The sequence below is a fragment of the Mustela erminea genome, chromosome 8 (genome assembly GCF_009829155.1).
Source record: "Mustela erminea isolate mMusErm1 chromosome 8, mMusErm1.Pri, whole genome shotgun sequence".
Classification (NCBI taxonomy): Eukaryota; Metazoa; Chordata; class Mammalia; order Carnivora; family Mustelidae; genus Mustela; species Mustela erminea.
In genome coordinates this window covers 46,127,688-46,144,379 of record NC_045621.1, presented here as the reverse complement: position 1 = coordinate 46,144,379, position 16,692 = coordinate 46,127,688, and the positions used below count along the sequence as shown (strand labels likewise).

General features: G+C 61.2%; 1 protein-coding gene across 1 annotated transcript; it reads right to left on the bottom strand.

Annotated features, from left to right (window-relative positions):
- Window positions 1-628: 628 nt before the first annotated feature.
- Window positions 629-10,411, bottom strand: AGXT (alanine--glyoxylate and serine--pyruvate aminotransferase). Its single transcript, XM_032355451.1, has 11 exons — window positions 10,181-10,411; window positions 9,891-10,083; window positions 8,625-8,689; window positions 7,917-8,017; window positions 6,666-6,736; window positions 5,289-5,373; window positions 4,273-4,368; window positions 3,581-3,650; window positions 2,166-2,261; window positions 1,468-1,596; window positions 629-1,020 (listed from the first exon to the last, which is right to left on the bottom strand). The coding sequence occupies exons 1-11, from the start codon at window positions 10,409-10,411 to the stop codon at window positions 913-915; spliced, it is 1,245 nt and encodes a 414-aa protein (XP_032211342.1). The 3' UTR covers window positions 629-912.
- Between the last annotated feature and the right edge of the window lie 6,281 nt (window positions 10,412-16,692).

The following is a 16,692-nucleotide window of genomic DNA, read 5'->3' as shown; positions in this document are numbered from 1 at the left end:
GCACCTGTGTGAGTGATGGGGGCCAAGCCAGGCCAACCCAGGTCCTGCAGGTGGGACATGGGGCCCACTGGGCTCTGGATGTCTGCCTCAACCTGGGAGAGGCCCTGCCTGGCCCCCGACCTGGGGATCTTAGGACGGTGAGGAGTTGGAGTATGGCTGTGGCTGTGACTGGGCCAAGGTGTATTCTGAGATTCCTAGAAAGGGGGAGGAAGGGAGCCAGGCACAGGCAGAAACCCCAAGTGAGGGGGCAGTTAAGGGACAGAGGACCAGAGGGGCCAAGCTGAGGGGGTGAGGGGCTGGGCCGGGGGCCACCTTGGCTGTCCAGCTGAGGCCCCCAGACTTCTGGCACCTGCCAACCTACACGCATGTGTCGTGACCTTTAGCCCTCCCAGCTTTTGTCCTGGCCCTGTGCCTGGGGTGTGATGGTGCCATAACATGTGTGACTCGAGTCACGAGTCAGCCCGGGAGGCGTATGTGCAGTTGTCCTTTGCAGGTGTGAGATCTGGGGCTACGGTGTACAGTGACAGGTCCCCAATCTGTCTTCCAGCCCCGGGGGGGCCCCAGGCAAGGCTCTGTCCCCCAGCAATCCCCAAGCCAAGGAGCCTTTGGCAGCCATGGTGACTCCCTGCCAGATATCTCTGCCACCCACCCTCCATGCAGTGAGGACGGTGCCTAGTGATTCTTTATTGAGTATTCTGGGTGGGCCAGGGACCTGGGGGCTGTGTCTCTCATGGGAGGTACTGTGGGACCTGAGCCCACATAGTCCCCTTCCGGGAGGTGCCCCTTGGAGAGGAGAAGGATGTCTGGGGCTCCCGTGTGCCTCGCCTCTGTGGCCTGGCCAAGTGGCGAGGTCTGTGTGCTCCGGGTCTCCCACCCCCACCCCTCTGGGAGGATGGGCCACAGGCCTCCAGGTCACATCTTGCTCCGAGGGCAGTGCTTCAGGGCCTCCTGCAGGGCGTGGATGACACGGTCCACATTCTCCCGGGTGGCATTGCAGCCCAGCAGGCCGATGCGAAGCACCTGTTGTGGGGGCGGGACGTGCAGATGTCAGGCAGGCCCTGAACCAGGTCCTCCAGCGGGGACGCCCCTGTCCCAGTCACACAAGGAGCCCCTGGCCCTCTGGCCATGCAAAGCTCAGGAGGAGCGGCTAGGATGGTGGTCAGTTAATGAGCACTCAGGATTGCCTGCTTGGAGGGCACAGCCGGACCCCGGCCCGGGGCCTCTAGCCTGGTCGGTCCACCCGCAGCAGAGGAAGGCCATTCTGGGTGGGATTGGGAGTGCTGCACCCCACGACATCACTGAGCTGGGGTGAAAGGGGGCAGGAGCTGTCCCTCTGCCCGGATTCCCCCTAGGGACCCCATGACTGCCAGCCTCAGCTGGGGCCTGGTGTGCAGTTGTGGGTGCTCCATGTGGGGGGTGGGGAAGGCAGCTTCTGTGGCAGGTGGCAAGCAGCCGCTGTCGCCTTACCTTCCCCAGTGAGGGCCCAAGGCCGCCCGTGATCTCGATGTCAAAATGCTCCATGACATAGTTGACGATGTCTCTCCAATTATAGCCAGCGGGTGCAGCCACCGTGGTGACAGTGGGCAGCCGGATGGCCTGCAGGATATGCCTGACTCAGCCACCTTCCCCACGGTGTGTGGCCAGCACCAGTGGATCTGGCCCAGCCAGCCCTGGTCTCAGGGTCTGGAGGGGCTGGGCAGAGATGGGGATGGGCAGGGAGTGGGGGAGCAGGAGCCCGAGGACAGTGAGGTCACCACCTCCCCAGCAGCCCGAGCACGCTGGGTGTGTCCGTGTGTCTGTTCCCTCCGACAGGTCACGACCTCCCTGGGGCTAAGGAGCTTCAGTTTCCTAAGAAGCCTGGGCTGACTGGCTGGTGACCCTACCCACCCCACCCCCGCCTGGGGACTGCCAGGGCTCTGGAGGCCGACGGGCGTGTTCTGGCTCAGCGATCACCCACAACTACTTCAAGCTGGGAGGCTCTCAGGGAGAGTGGGGGCGTCAAAGTGTTCTAAAATCCAGAGGCCAGGGAGCTGTGGCTGTGACAATGACTGCCTGGGTGACCACAGGATGCTGTGTCCATTCAGCAGGGACTGGGCAGAAGCTCTCCCCTCCCCCCCACACCCCCTGCCCTCCGCCCTCTGCCCTCTGCCCTCCGCCCTCCTTACTGGATCCTTCACGAAGAGCTGCAGACCCAGTCCCTGCAGGCGCTCGTGTAGGTATGCAGTGACCTCCCGGTGCTGCCGCCAGCTGCTCTCCAGGCCCTGGGAGGGCAGAGGGTACCCAGTGGGTAGGGCCGGGGAGGGTGGGGGGGGGACACGTCCCTCGATGGTGAGAGTGGAAGAAACTGGCTGTCATCCATGGCTGGGGGGTGGGAGGGCAGCTTCAGACCATAGGGGGCTCCTGGGCCCCTCGCTTGGCCTGGACTCCGATCCCCATTGACACCCCTTGAGTCCCCAGTCTGGTGGCCTGGTTCTGCCCCAGTGACCAGACCTGGAGCCTTCTCAGGGGTGGACATAGTCTGGGTCTGGGGGACTTGGGAGGGGCCTGGCCAGTGGACGGACCTTGCAGCTCCTGGACAATGTGAGGTGGGAGCCCCTTGCTGTGGGTGTGGAAGTGGCCATGGGGCAGGAAGGGGCTTCCAAGCTCCCCACTGTATCCTGTCTTCCCAGCACATGGACCCCCACAATCCCTAGTCCATCTCAGCCATACACCCCCGAGCCCTTGGCTAGCCTGGGTGTAGGGACGACCCAGCTTCTAGAACACCTCAACTTCTCCTCGCCCAGCTCCGGGGTGCAGCTCTGTGAGCAGACCCAGAAGGGCAGACCTCGGCATGAGGCCCGCCACAGCTCCAGTGCTCATTCCCGCTCCTGGGCTGGTGGCAGGCCGTGGCCCCTGGGAGATATTGGATGAGAAAGGCCTTTGTGCTGGGGGCAGTGTCTTCTGTCCTGTGTCCTGCAGAGCCAATACGCCCGGGGCCATGAGAGTGTGGTCGTGGCACTGGACAAAGTCACCACCCCCCCCACCCCCCCACCCCCAGTCACACATGCCTGTCCCTGCTCTGCCCCTGCCCCACCCCGGGAGCTGGCAGTGGCTCTAGGACAGCGCCGACCCTGCTGGAGTCAGTCCCTCTGACACTCAGGACCACCAGCCAACTCCAGTCCCTCAAAGCCCCTCACGCTCAGCTGGGCCCTCATTGGAGCACCTCACTAAGCAGCCCAGGGTGCAAACGATGGTCCCCACCTGCCCCATCACTGCGTCTGACCCCAGGGCTCTGTCCTCCTCTGCCCCCTCTGCTCGCAGCCAGCCCTCCCGTCCCTCTCCCAGTGCTCCTTCTTGGAGCCCGACCTGTCCAGCTCAGAGCCACTGTCCTGCGAAGCTCTTCTCTCTGCTTCACCATACACTCAACCCTTGCTTCTCTGCAGGAAGCCCTCCCATCTGTTTCCACAGAAGGGCTTGGGGGTCCAGAGAAGGGGCCTCCCTGGGGCAGCCAGCCTCATCACAGGAGCTCCTGGAAGCTGCTGCCCCAAGGTCCTGCCCCTGCCCCTGCTCCACACTGTTCTCTGCCCCGTGCCCCCCTCACCTGTTCTGCGATGAGGGCCAGGCTCTCTCTCAGGCTGAACAGGCTGATGACTGGGGTGGTGTGATGGTATCTGGAAGACAGGATGGTGCTTGGTCTGCTGTCACTGGGCGGGGGACAAGTCAGGCTCTCTGACAATGGGCCCAGCCCCCTTCCCAGGGGGCTGCTGCCCAGTTTGGGGCATGACAGACTCCGAGCTAGAGTAACAGCTGGGTCTGGGAAGAGCAAGGCTCCGAGCAAGGACACTGGCCAGATCGCCTAGGACTGGCTCCCCCTCCACCTGGCCTTTCTTAGCCCCAGTGGCCCCAGAGTACGGCACAGTTCCTGGTGCCCCTTAGCCCCACGTGTGTCATAAGGGATCTTGGGTTGTAGCCAAAGTCTCTTCACAAGGAGCCCTCAGCTCAGCTCCTCTTTTTGAGAGGTGGGTAAACTGAGACCCAGGAATGGGAAGATGTGGCTGGGCCAGGTCCAAAGGGCCCAGAGGTGCACAGGGACTCTGAGAGGAGAGGGCCTGGTGGAAGGTGATGGGGGTCATGCTGCTGGACCTGAGCCCCCAGGCCCAGCGGCATCGCTGGCCTGACCCTGGTGAATTCTGGGGCTCCAGCTGGGGTCTGGGCTTAGAGGCCGGTGTGAACAACTGGTGAGAGGCTGGGTGGTGAGGGGCCACCAGACGTGCGCCCTGCCGCGGTCCTCACATCCTGGGTTGGTCATCACAGCCCCAGATGTTGGCAAGCCACTTCATGTCCAGGTAGAAGGAGACAGGCTTCGTCTTCCGACTGTAGATCTTATTTCTGGGAAGGAAGGACCAGCCTGAGTGCATGCCTGTCTGGATGGAGTGCTGGGAGCAGTCCTGTCAGACTCTCCTATTTTGCAGAAGTGAGCCAGAGGTGCAGGGCCCCCCAGGACCCCTGTGGTTGTGCTCTGGCCCAGGGGGACTCTGTGCCTCCCCAGACCCTGTGCCTTCCTGGGCCAGGCACAGCTGGGGACTTCAGCTCTCAGGCCCTCTGGTAATGCAGCAGGCCTCAAAGCCTTAAATACATCAATTATCCAAATAGGTGTGAACAGATGGGCCTCTAGCTGAGCTCTGAGCCCCGCTCGGACCCATCCACCTCCGTGGCCCTCCCACAGGCAGCTTAGTCTTCCCACACCCATGTGCAACCCCTGACCACATCTAAGATAGTCTCTGAGCTGGTAAATGGTCGAGGGCTGCCTACGGTAATCATCTTCTGGGGCCAATCCCCTGTCCCTGACCGACCTGGCTCAGGGTCTGGACACTGGGGACGTGGGAGACACTGGGGCTGTCGGATAAAGTGGGTCCATGCCCACCCCATGAAGCATCAGCTCCTGGATGCTGAGCTGGGGGTGGGGGGGGGCACAGGGCATGGCCACGGAGCTCCCAGTCCTTGGCTTGAAACTGGGGAGCTTCTAGAACGCCAGGCCCTGCATCCTCACACACCATGATGAGAATCTTCTGAGGCTACTAGGCTCATACCCGTGATCCTCACTGTGCCCCGGCTACCACTGCCCTGTGAGCTCAGAGCTTCATTGCACCTGTCCAGGGCATGCACCTGTCCCAGCTGGGCAGTGAGCAGCGGTGTGTCTGAGCATGGCCCAAGGAACCCCTCCCTCCCTTGTTCTGATCTTCCCTCCTCAGGGGCCAATGGCCTCACTGCCCATCCAGCCCCAGGTGGGAGGTCCCAGGGTCACTCACTTGGCCTTTTCACTGAAGGAGAGGAGCGAAGTCCCTGGAGGCGAGTTCAGGACCTTCTGGGAGCCTGAGTACAGGACGTCAATGCCTGTGGAGAGGAGGGGCGCGTGCTCCTGGGGGGCCGAGCTCCACCCAGGGCGGGCTCATTGCAGGTGCCGTCTGAAGCAAGGTGGACGGTCTTGTCGGACTCAGCCCTTGACCTCTGCGACCCGACGCTGTGTCCAGGGAGATGGAGTTAAATTTTAGGCCGCCTGTTGACAGTGGACTGGGTAGAGGAGAAGCCCACGCAGGTGGCGTCAGGGGTGAGTGGGCATGTGGGGGTGGCCAAGGGGATGGGGAAACAGGTTTTCTTGCTCCATCTCAAAGTAAGAGCCTTCTGACTTCTGCGAAAACCGAATTTGATGTGAGAGGCCGTGAGTCTGAGCATCGCGTGGCCTGGCAGGGACAACTGAGGACTGATGTGGGCTATTGGCTCACATGGACAGCCAGCACTGTCCATGGTTTACTCCTGAAAGTGCAAAGCTGGAAAGAACCCAAAGGTCTGCCACCTGGAGAGGAGGAGCTGTGGTACGTTCAGGGAGTCAGAGGACACTGATGGACAGACATGCCAAAAGACATGACTAAAGCTTGCCGGCCTGAAACTGAGGTCCGCAGCCTCCGCTGAGGACGGGCTGGAGGGTTAGGGCAGAAGTACGGAGCGTGTCCTGGGTTCACCCCGGCTTCTCTGGGAACCTGGGCTGGAGCCTCCTCTCTCCTACGGTGGGCTGTCCGGCCTGGGGGGCACAGTGTGGGCATCCTGGACAGCCCTGCCTCCTGCACTGCGTCCCCAGGGCCCCCTTCCTGAGCCCTTCCTTGCAGAGCAGCGATCTGAGGGTCAGCCCAGAAATCTCGCCCTCGCCTGCCTGGAGCTCCCTGATGGAGATGGTTCTGGGGGAAGTGTGGCTGACCAAGCTGGGTGGGTGGCCGAAGACAGGCACCACCCATGTGGATCAGGACTTTCCTCTGGGGGGAAATGCTGGGCCTAGAAGGCTTCTCTGCAAACAGTGCTGGCTGGACATGACGCACTGGTGGGGTGCCGCCCGATGGGGAAACTGAGGCCCAGCCTGGCTGACAGGCACCCCGGCACTTCTCCCACGCATACCTGAGGGGCTCTGAGCACCTCTCCAGATGCTGGAGGGGCTTCTCCCTCCCACTTGCTCCCCACATCGGGACCTGACAGCCCAGTGGAAACAATGGGGTGTTGATTAGCTGGTGGAGGGGGAGAAGATGAAGTTTCCCTGGGGCCCTAACCCACAGTGTGGGCTGACGACGAGCTTGCGGGCACAGAGGGGCCTGCAGGCTCCGGGACCCCAGCAGCAGTGGTACAGGTACGTGGCTTACCTTGCTGGTCCATGTAGATGGGGGCCCCACCCAGAGATGCCACTGAATCGACCAGGAGCAGGCAGTTGTACCTGGGCGTGCAAGGCAGCAGAGTGAAGCCCGGGACATTTCGGACTCTCTGGGGTATGGGGAGGGGCCTCGAGGACCCCCAGAAGGCCAGCAAGAAAGCTCAGCAGCCTTTGGCCTCCTCCAGGGTACACCCCCCTGGATTGCCAGACCCCCAGGACCAGCTCTGTGTGGGAACCAGGGTGAGCAGAGGGACGGAGCAGGTGTCCATGAGGGGACCCCGGGGAGTGTGGCGGGCCCGGCTGGCCTGCACATAGGACCCCTCACTCAGGTGTGTTTGAGGGCCACCCCACTGAACTGTGGTCCTGCCGGACCACTGGGGCTCTGAGTGGGGCTGGGGGACCAGAGCACACGAGGCTGGGCTTTCTTTCTGCCAGGGAAGGACACCCAGGGAGGACAGGGTTCAGAAACAGCTGAAAGCTTTGACTCTCCTCCATTTCCATGTTTTCTCAGGAACTTAAAAAAAAAAAAAATTGGCATGAGGCGGCCTGGCCAGCTCAGTCGGTGGAGCGTGCAACTCTTGACCTTGGGATCATGAGTTTGAGCCCCACGTTGGGCGCAGAGGGGACAGGTGGATGTCCTGGGGGGTGATAGCCCAAGCTTGGTTTACTAGACAAGACCCCAGGGTATAGGCTGTCCTGGCTGGGGTGGTACCAGGTAGCCCCCTCTCCCCCAGGGTGCACAGCAGCCCTGCCAGGGCAATCCTGTCTGGCTGAGTAGAGCTTCTCTTCTTGCACCCTGTGGTCAACTCTCTGGGATGGGCCTGCCGGTCCCACCTGACGACACCCTAGGTCCTGCCCATCCCAAGCAGGGGTGGGGAGGCTGCAGGAAGGTAGTGGAGGTAGGAGGCCGCTCTGGGGCCCTCGGATCTCAGGACAAGGTTGGGGCAGGCCCAGAAGCTCCTGGGACCCAGGAAGCAGAGGCAGTCTCAAGCCCTTCCCAGCCACGGGGACTGGCTAGCAGAGGGCACACCTGGCCTGGAGCACCTGGGTCCTCCTCTCTGGTGGGCAGAGGACCCCCGAGGGGCCTTATGCCCTGTGACAGAGGCTGGAGAGGGTGTAGAAGATCAGAATGGGATCTGGGTCTTGTCTGCGGCCTCCCAGACTGGAGGGACCTGCCAGCGGTCCCAGCCCCAGCGGACTCCCACGCGCTTGGCTCTGCCCCCAGCGCCATGGACAGGCTTACCTGTGGCAGAGCTCCCCATAACCGTCGAGGGGCTGCAGCACGCCGCTGGATGACTCCCCCTGGGTCAGAAACAGCAGCACTGGCTTGTGCCGGGCCAGGCCCTGCGAGGGACAGAGGTGACTGTCATGGGCAGAGCCAGCAGGCTTGGACTCCCTCGGGGCCCAGAAAGATTTTTGCTGGGGATGGCATGTCAGAATCCACCCCCCACACTCTCCTTTCCTCCCCATGGACGGTAGAGATCTGGGCATCGCCAGCAAGCCTCGTCCCCTATCTGTGTCCCTCCCTGCGCTGAGCCAGAGCCTGGGCTCTGGGGAGATGGGCTTGTCCAGGAAGACAAGGACTTTCTTCCAGAGACCAAAGAAGAATGGCACCAGTCTCCCACCTCGTCCTGTTGAGGCTGCTGGGAGGTCCGCTGAGTCCCCAGGGTCTTAGCTGGTTGGGATGGACCTTTCCTGAAGGGATGTCCTGAGCATCAGGGCATGTCCTGCCCGCCATATCCTGCCTTCAGCCCACAGGACCAGGATCCTGACTCAGTTTCCCTGCCAGGCAGAACCATCCCTATCCCTTTCCAACGGCTCCCAAGTACTGGAGTGCTCCTCCTGTCCTGGTCCCCCGGTGCTGGGAAGAGCTGAGGGTCTGCCACCAGCCCTGGTGTCCTAGCCCTGAGCCCCCTTTGTGGGCTGGCACCTCTCCTCCCTGGGGCCCCACCTCTTCCAGCTCCTGCAGTGTGTAGTGGCCTCCGGGGTCCTTGATCATTGGGTGCACTCGGGCTCCTGGGGGAGGGCAAGGGCAGAGTGAGTGGCGAGTGCCCGGCCCCCCAGTATTGGAGACAGGGTCTGTGCTGAGGCAGCAGGCCCTGTGTGTGCAGGAACCCACTCACACCAGCCCAAAGAAGAAGCCAGAGGGACGTGGTAGGTGGGTGTGAAAGTGTGGGGCCAGCTGCACTGCTTCTTCCTGGGGTGAGCCTCCCCAAGCCCAGCCAGGCTCCTCACCCAGGAAGCAAGCAGACATTTGCACAGGCCCGGGGACCCCATGCCTTCCCAGCAACATTTGGGGACCGAATGGAGGAGGAATGGGTGAGTGGGGGCTCTGGGAAGGCAGGCCCCTGCTCCCTCTCTCGGACCCTCGCAACCCCCACAGTGCCCCCCCCACATAGCCAACCCCCAGAGAGCCATAGGTGGGCAGGAGGAGGTCCCAGGACCCCCAACCCCATGGGGGACCCCAAGGCCGAGGTGCGGGCTGTGGGCAGAGCCTCTGGAGCGCAGTGCTGAGCCCACCAGGGCCTGGCCTCTGCCCCTTGACACCTCCCTCTGAAAGCCAGTGTGTACACTCAGGGGACCAGGTGAAAGGTGGGGACCCCTTGGGCCACTGGGGGTTGTCCATTAATGAGGACCGAGTGCAGCCATGTGTGGAGCTGACCATGCAGGAGCTGCGAGATGCTTCCAAACACCGAGGTCAATCATTAAACCCACGGCACACTCCTGCTTTTGATTCTTGTCTCTCCAGAACATTGTACTTGGGAGATGAAAACCTTGTCCGTGCTGCTCCAGAAACAGGGTTGTTTCTGAGATATTGGTACTGGGAGAGGGTTTCAGCCTCTGGCACCTTGTCCTGTCACAGGGTGGAGGTAATGCTTGGGAGCCCGGGAGAGCTGCAGGGGCTCTCAGATTTGTGCTGAAATCCGTAGCTTCCCCCAGCGCTGTCTCCCTGCGGGCTCCGGAAACCGCTGTCCTCAAGCTCTGGGAGCCTGGGAGGTGGGAGTCTCTCAAGCACTCCGATGCCCGCTAGGAGAAGGCAGCCGCTGGCCCGCTGGGAGGTGGAGGCACGAGGGGGATGGGTACGCCTGGGGAGGGGCCACGATGGCTCAGTGGGGTGGGTGGGCTGGGTCTGCCAGCTTCACCTGGGAGGCAGGCTGGAGGTCGTGGGGAAGGGGGAGGCAAGGACCCACACCGCACCCTGTGCCCCACATGTTACCGATGCGCTCCCCGATGTCCGCAGCCCGCTGCCCCCAGATGCCGTTGGCCCCGACCAGGAAGGAGTCCCCCGGCTCCAGGAGGTTGAAGAGGGCGGCCTCCAGGGCACAGTGCCCTGAGCCGCTGATGGCCAGCGTGAGGGGGTTCTTGGTCTGGAACACGTACTGGATGCCCTGCTTGATCTCGTCCATTATCTGGGGACAGAGGGGACATGGGTCAGGCCCTCCTCCCCTCCCTCGCCCAGCTGAGGAGGAGGCTTGGGAACTGGCCGCTGCCCCCTGCTCGGCCTACCTGGAACATCTCCTTGTGCATGTGTCCGATCATCTGCAGCCCCCCAGCCGCCAGCACGCGCGGGGCCAAGTTTGAAGGGCCGGGCCCCAGTAGAAGCCGGTTGGGGATGGACAGGGGCTTGAGCAGGGCCTTCGGTGGGGGCACCAGCAGCTGGTGGGAGGCCATGGTGCGCACCTGGCCCGCTGCCTGGGGCCCCAGTGCCGCAGTGGCCCTGGCCAGTGCTCGGAACATGTCCCAGGGCACCTCGAGCTGGTGTCTGGAGGCGAGGCCAGTCGATGGGCTCCCACTAGAGCTTTGGACTTTCGTTGTTTGCCGTTGTGACCTGACCCGCTATCGACGTGTTTCCCGCATGTCAGGGCCTGACAGGCGGGGTGTTGAACCCTTGCTAGGGAGGAGGAGCCTCCGGAGTCCAGTCAATGAGAAACAGAGCTTGGCGCATTGCCCTCTGCCCTCCCCGCCCCCTCCCCAGCTCCTCTCAGCTGTCAGGTGCCCAGCCCCAGCCAAATGTATCCTGCCGGGCTCAGTGGACCCCAAAGGTTTTTTTTAAAGGACCAGTGAGCAGCTATTTCTGGCTTGGCAGAGCTCCTCGGTCCTGCTGTGGTAGTGCAAAAGTGACGACAATGGGGTTGCTGAGTGCCAATAAAACTTTATTTATAAGACCAAAAGGTGGGCTCAATTTGGCCCAGGGGCCATAGTTTGCCGAGCTAAGGGAAAGGCTCAGTTTAGAAAATACGTATGCCCTGTGCATATAGACGCACGCGTACACACACACACACACACACACACACACACACACACACACACTGAGGACATGTTCCTTCCTCATCCTTCTAGAAATAAGTATTCCCTGTGCCTCTTCTTTCCCAAGGGCCCTGAGGTTTGGTGTTCAATCCCGTAACCAAGGGCACGCTTGCTTACAGAGCTGTCTCCAATTTGCTAAGCTGACAGGTGGGTAGAATAAATGCAGGTCACGAAGCAGGAAAAGGGTCCAGACCCAGCCAAGCCAGGGACATGGGCACAGAGAAGCTGCTCCTGTCCTGGAAAGGAGGAGAAGCCCGTGTCGCCAGCAGCCAGGAGAAGGAGGCGCCCAACTGGCTGTTCACTGCGCAGCACCTGCTTACATTCTTGGGGGGCCTGGCTGGAGCAGGGACGGGACTTCCTGCGTTTAGGGCCCCAACCCCGTGGCCTTAGTAACCAGGGGAGCATCAGGGCTTCCTGCAGCATTCTTCATGGTCACCAAGGAGGCAGCACCCTCCCCCTGGGCCTGGCATGGGACCTTCCCACATGACAGCTCAATTCCCAGCTCAGCAAAATCCCTTCATTCAGCTCTTGTTGCTGGGTCTGGGTTTGTCTGGCAGCGTAGGGGTGCAGGGACCGGAAGAGCCTTAGCCGGGCTGGACGGGCATGGTCTGGGCCCCTGGGGACCTCCACAGCCTTGCGGAAGTGGTGGTGCTCTGTCCATCTGATGGCTGAAGAAACAGGCGGAGGGAATGGGCCTCACAGGCTACGCAGAGGGCAGCCCAGCTTAGCCCCAGGGCCCAGCCCCGGCCCCAGGGAAGATGCGGTTCTAGCTGGCCAAGGGCATGCACGCCATGACCGTTAGCCTCAGCTGCCCCAGCATAACAAGGCCCAGTGGGAGCTCCCTCCTTCCTCCTCCCCTCCTCTTCCTCTTCTCCCCCTTCCTTCCTTCCCTCCTCCAACCTCCCTCTTTTCCTCCCTCCCTACCTCCCCTCCTTCCCTCCTTCCAGAGCCCTTGCTTTGGACCAGGACCAGGGCTCTGCCGGCTGCCCCCACTGATGCGGTGTCATCAAGAAGAAAACCAGAAGCCTAACAGGTGAGGGAGGAGGGTGGGCCAGAGGAGTCCCAGGTCTGCATGGCCTCCAGGTTGCTGAGAGCCTGGAAGGAAGGGGAAGCTCAGGGGGCTGCCAGGGGGAGGTCAAGGGGGAGTGCGAGGCACGGGAGCTGGGCCTGGAGAATGGAGAAGTGGGCCCATGCCAGGGCCCGGAGTACAGGAAGTACCCAGAGGAATCCGCAGGGGCCAGGGAACAAAGCGGGGCAATTTCCCCAGCTAGAGACCCATGTGTGGGGCACCTGGGCAGAGCTCCCCTAAGGGAGCTGACGGACTTGAGTCCTGCCCCACCATGGCCTGTGGGGCCTGGTGCTGGACTGGGGACATCTGTGTGACCCCAGGCCTCTGGAGTCACAGTGTGGAGTCAGCCAGGCCCAGCCCTGGTGAACCCTTCCTCCAACCAGAGCTGATCACCATGGGCACTTCCTGCCTGTGAGAAACCAGGGCCCAACTCTCCCCAAGGACCAGCCCCCTCACTCAGCTGCCAACCCGGCTCCTTGTCTAGAGCCCCATGGGCCCTGGGCTGCTTCCTTCAGTGACAACCTTCCCAGCTGGGGGGCTGCACCCCACCCCCCAGGCACACGGACCCTTCACTCCAGGCTAACAAGTGCATCTGTGCCTTTGCATGTGCTGTTCCCTTTGCCTTTAATGCTTGTCCCTTTCTTCAGCTTGGCCTGCTGTCCTCTCAGGGCTATGGCCAAGCCTCCTGTCTAGAAAGTCCTCTCAACTGTGCGGAGCTCCTTGGATGCCCTTCCATCATGTCACATGCCACATGGGTCACGCTGTTTATGGTCTGCCCCCCGCCCCTCAGGGCAGGACCCACTCCAGGCAGCACCACATGTGTGGCACGGCACGTGGGAGGGCGGGAGAAGCCGGGGCCCAGGGTTGGATGTCCAGTTCTGGCAGGTGGGTGTGCGTGTGCCGCCCAGGGAAGCCAGGGAGGGGTGTGGGCCTTGTTCCCAAACAGGAAGATGCCCTGTGTTCGCATACCCGGGAGGAGGCTGTTGCAATCCCGAGAGGCGTTTCCTCAGGCCAAGAGCCGATTGGGAGCCGAGGAAGCCTTCGAGGACAGCCAGCGGAGGGGCAGGTACCCGACCTCTGTCTCTGGAGTCCCAGAGATAAAGGCCACCTGGGCAGGTGGGCCAGTCAGGTTTAAGCCTGGATACTAAGGACAGTGGCAGTCCCTGCTCCCCGGGGGTGGGTGTCCCATGCTTCCTGTGCATCCACCAGGGCTCTGGGTGGGGCATGAAGTCCTCCGCCTTGCTCCTGGGCCAGCTCCCTGCAGACTCAAGGGGGTCTTCCTTCTCCATTCAGCTGTGGGCCCCTCGACCACCACCTGCCATGATACAGTTGGTTTTTTAAATTTAACTCCTGGTTTTCCATAACTGATGTGAAAAGGACAAATGACTGCTTTGCCCATGGGCCTGACACCTGCCGAACCCCAGTGCAGTGTCAGGAAGGCAGGGTACGGGCTGTCTGTCCCCTTGGTGCTCCAGCAAACGATGAGCTCGTCTGTGGGTGGCACAGGTCCATTGCCCCTCTGCCAACAGCCCGCTCCTGCCGGGTATCCAGGGGTGCTCTGTTTTAAATCTACAACTAGAGCCAGGCTGTTGTGGAAAGGCCAAGAGAGGGCCTCATACCCCCCTTTCCACCGACAGCCTGCCTTGTCCCAGATCCGTGGGGGAGGGAGGGATTGGCCAGGAACCTGCCATCTCAGTCTGCCTGGCCTGCCTGGTGCCATGCAGCTCCAGCTCAGGGTGTCCAGGCCACAAGCAAGTAGCAGGGTGGGGTCTCTGCCCCATGGGTGTTGTGTAGAACCTATCCCACTGAGGGGTCCCTGAAGAGCATGGTGTCCCTGGATAAGTGCTTAGTGGCCATGGGCAAACGTTCCTGACATCATCTGTCATCATCAGTGCCCCTGTTGCCTGCTGAGCTGCCCCTGGGGGCTCAGGGAGTCCTGGGGTGTGGGATACAAGGGTCTGCATGTGAAATGCCTGGCCCCAGGCAAGCAGCAGCTCGGAGCACACCCCAGGGCAGCTGTCACACCACTCGGGTGCTGACCGTGGCCTTTGGTTGCCGCTGCTTCTGTCCTACGCAGCCCCGTGGGCCGGGCACTGAGCAGGCAGCGGGGAGGCTGGCCCCGGCCACGCCGTAGGACCCATGGCTGCTCGGTCACCATGGAGTGTGTGCTGGATGAGACTGAGCGGCTCCACCGACAGTGACTCTGCGTCCCTGGGCCACCCAAGATGCCTGCTCAGTGCATCTCGGGCCTCGTTGGGGCTCTGCCCCTTCCCATCCGGGGCTCCCCGGGAAGCTGTTCTTTCATCATGTGACAGTTATGGCAAAGCAGGGAGGATGCGGGCTGGCATCTGTCCCAGCCCGGAACCTGGGCCTGCCTGTGATGTGGGGGCTGTGGCCAGACTGCGTCCAAGGGCCTCCTCATGCCCCCCCAAACTCCCGCGTCCCAGCCCCTCCCTGTGGGGCAGCTGCAAGACCGGCTTGGCTGGATTTACCAACAACAGAAACATTTAAGGAGTTTCATATTTCACGCCTGAGAGATGTTGTTCGCTGGCATTTGGATTTAAATACTGCTTTTAACAGAAGAGCAACCTGGGCCAGGATTACCCAAGTGCCCCACCCCCTCACACCCCAAAACCTGGGAGAGCGGCGTTTTGCATCCCCACAGAGAAAAGGCGAGAGCTGGCTCAGGCTGGCTTTCACGTACGTGGAGCAAGCAGGCCCAGGCATCCTGGAGCCCGAACTGGATGGGTCCCTCACAAGCCTTAATTCCAAAATCCAGCTGGAGGATTGTCGAAACCCTGCACACGAGATTTTCTGGAAAAGTCTGATGGAACTCTGGCACCTAGATGCGCATGCCTGCCCTGCCCCCCAGCTCCCACAGTACGGACACCAGCCCCCTCTGGCCGTTCTCCTGCAAGCGGCAGGTGGCATCCTAAATGTGTGGTGAAGTGAGGGTGCCACCCTCGGGCATCCCCAGGTCTCAAGACTCCTCCTGAGGGATGAGGGCCTGGCTCCTCATCCCCTCTGCTGAGAGTTCGTCCAGCTGGTCCTCATGGAGGTGGTGAACTCAGGCCCCAGGGAGGGGATGCTGGCCCAGGCCCCATAGTGGGACCGGCCGGACCAGCTGAACACACATGCATTACATCGGGGAGTTCCTAAGGCCTGGGAGTTCCTCGGGGGTCTTGTGGGCACCTGCTGAACCGCAGGCAGGTCTGCTGAGCATACACACAGCCCTCGCCGGTCTCCCCTTCCTTCAGGACCTGCTGCCTTGTGCCTGGCCCCGAGGCAGGCATCTCTTCCACAGCTTCTCCTGGCTCCTGCCCTTCCCACACCCCAAGGGTTTGACACTTCAGCTCAGCAAACATACAGAAGGGGAAGCGATCCTTGGCTATATCTCTTATGTCCGGGCCTGGCTGGCAGAGGCTGGGGCACCCCCGACCCAAACTGCTTCGTAGAAACACAGCCCAGCGCTTATGGGAAGAGGCTCTGACGGACCCCTCACAGCTGTGAGGACTGGCCCTCTGGCCCTGAACTTTCGTCCTGTTCCCACAGCCCTTCTACATCTGACCCTCAATGAGAACTTCATGAACACCCATTCCTCTGAACTCGGTCATTTTCTAGAGGGAGACTGCGTGTGGACAATGTTGGAGGAGCTGAATGGACAGATTCTTCTTGGGCCTGGGCCCTGGTCCTGATCCAGGCTCGGACGCCCTCAGAGCTCTGTCTCCCTCAGAGCCTCAGGGCTCTGTCTGTGGTGGGGGGTGTGGGCCCTTGCCCTCCCCTGCAGCTCTGCAGATGATCGCCCTGAACCCCTTATCTGGATGCTCCCCAAACCCAGTGGGCCCTGCTGTTCTGGGGAAATGAATCCCATGCGTTCCTGAGATATACTTTTACAGATGAGTTTAAGATAAATGTCTTTATGCACACACTGTAAATAATTTCGAAAAGGAACAAAATAAACTTAAAACAAATTAAATGCCTAGAAACCCTCTATTTACACGAGGCCATTTCATAACAGGAGGAGGTCACTTTCTTGTGCCCATTTTGCCAGATGTTTGCCCGGGTCATGGCAATCACTTGGTGTAGACTGGTGTTTGAGCAGAGTCAGTGCCATTCTTGGGTCCCTGACAGAAGGACACAACAGGCCAGAGCCACAGGTTATCACTGCTCTTCTAAGTGCTCCCAGACACTCGGAATTTGCCCTCCGTTCCAATTCCTTTTTTTAAAGATTTAATTTTTTAAAAATCCCTCTACATCCAACATGGGTTCGAACTCATAACACCGAGATCAAGAGTCGAATGCTCTACTGACGGAGCCAGCCAGGCGCCCCTCAAAGCGTTTGAGCTTTGACATACAGCAAGCTATGGCCTCCTTCATCAGCTTGGCCTGGGAGCAGATGTGTTTGGTTTAGCCCCAGCTTCAATAGAGTATTTTCCACGGTGTTTCTACAGCAGATTTCTTTTCATCGGCTTTGCCTGACATTGGGAGCTGTTGTCACCCGCTGTGCAGAAAAGGGTCAACAAGCAGGCCCCACTGCTCTCCTGGGGAGCCCTCAGTAGGAGTTCCCGGCAGAGTTCCCTGCACCCTCGTTCATGAGAGGACCTCGCTGCCCCCACACCTCTGTGAAACCTGGTTCATGCTA

Coding starts and splice junctions, on each gene's coding strand:
- AGXT (XM_032355451.1), bottom strand. CDS start 10,411: ATGTTCCGAGCACTGGCCAGGGCCACTGCGGCACTGGGGCCCCAGGCA. Junction 8,690..9,890: donor GGACATCGGGGAGCGCATCG/GTAACATGTGGG, acceptor GCCCTCCCCCAG/GAGCCCGAGTGCACCCAATG. Junction 3,651..4,272: donor TGTGATGACCAACCCAGGAT/GTGAGGACCGCG, acceptor CCTGTCTTCCAG/ATACCATCACACCACCCCAG.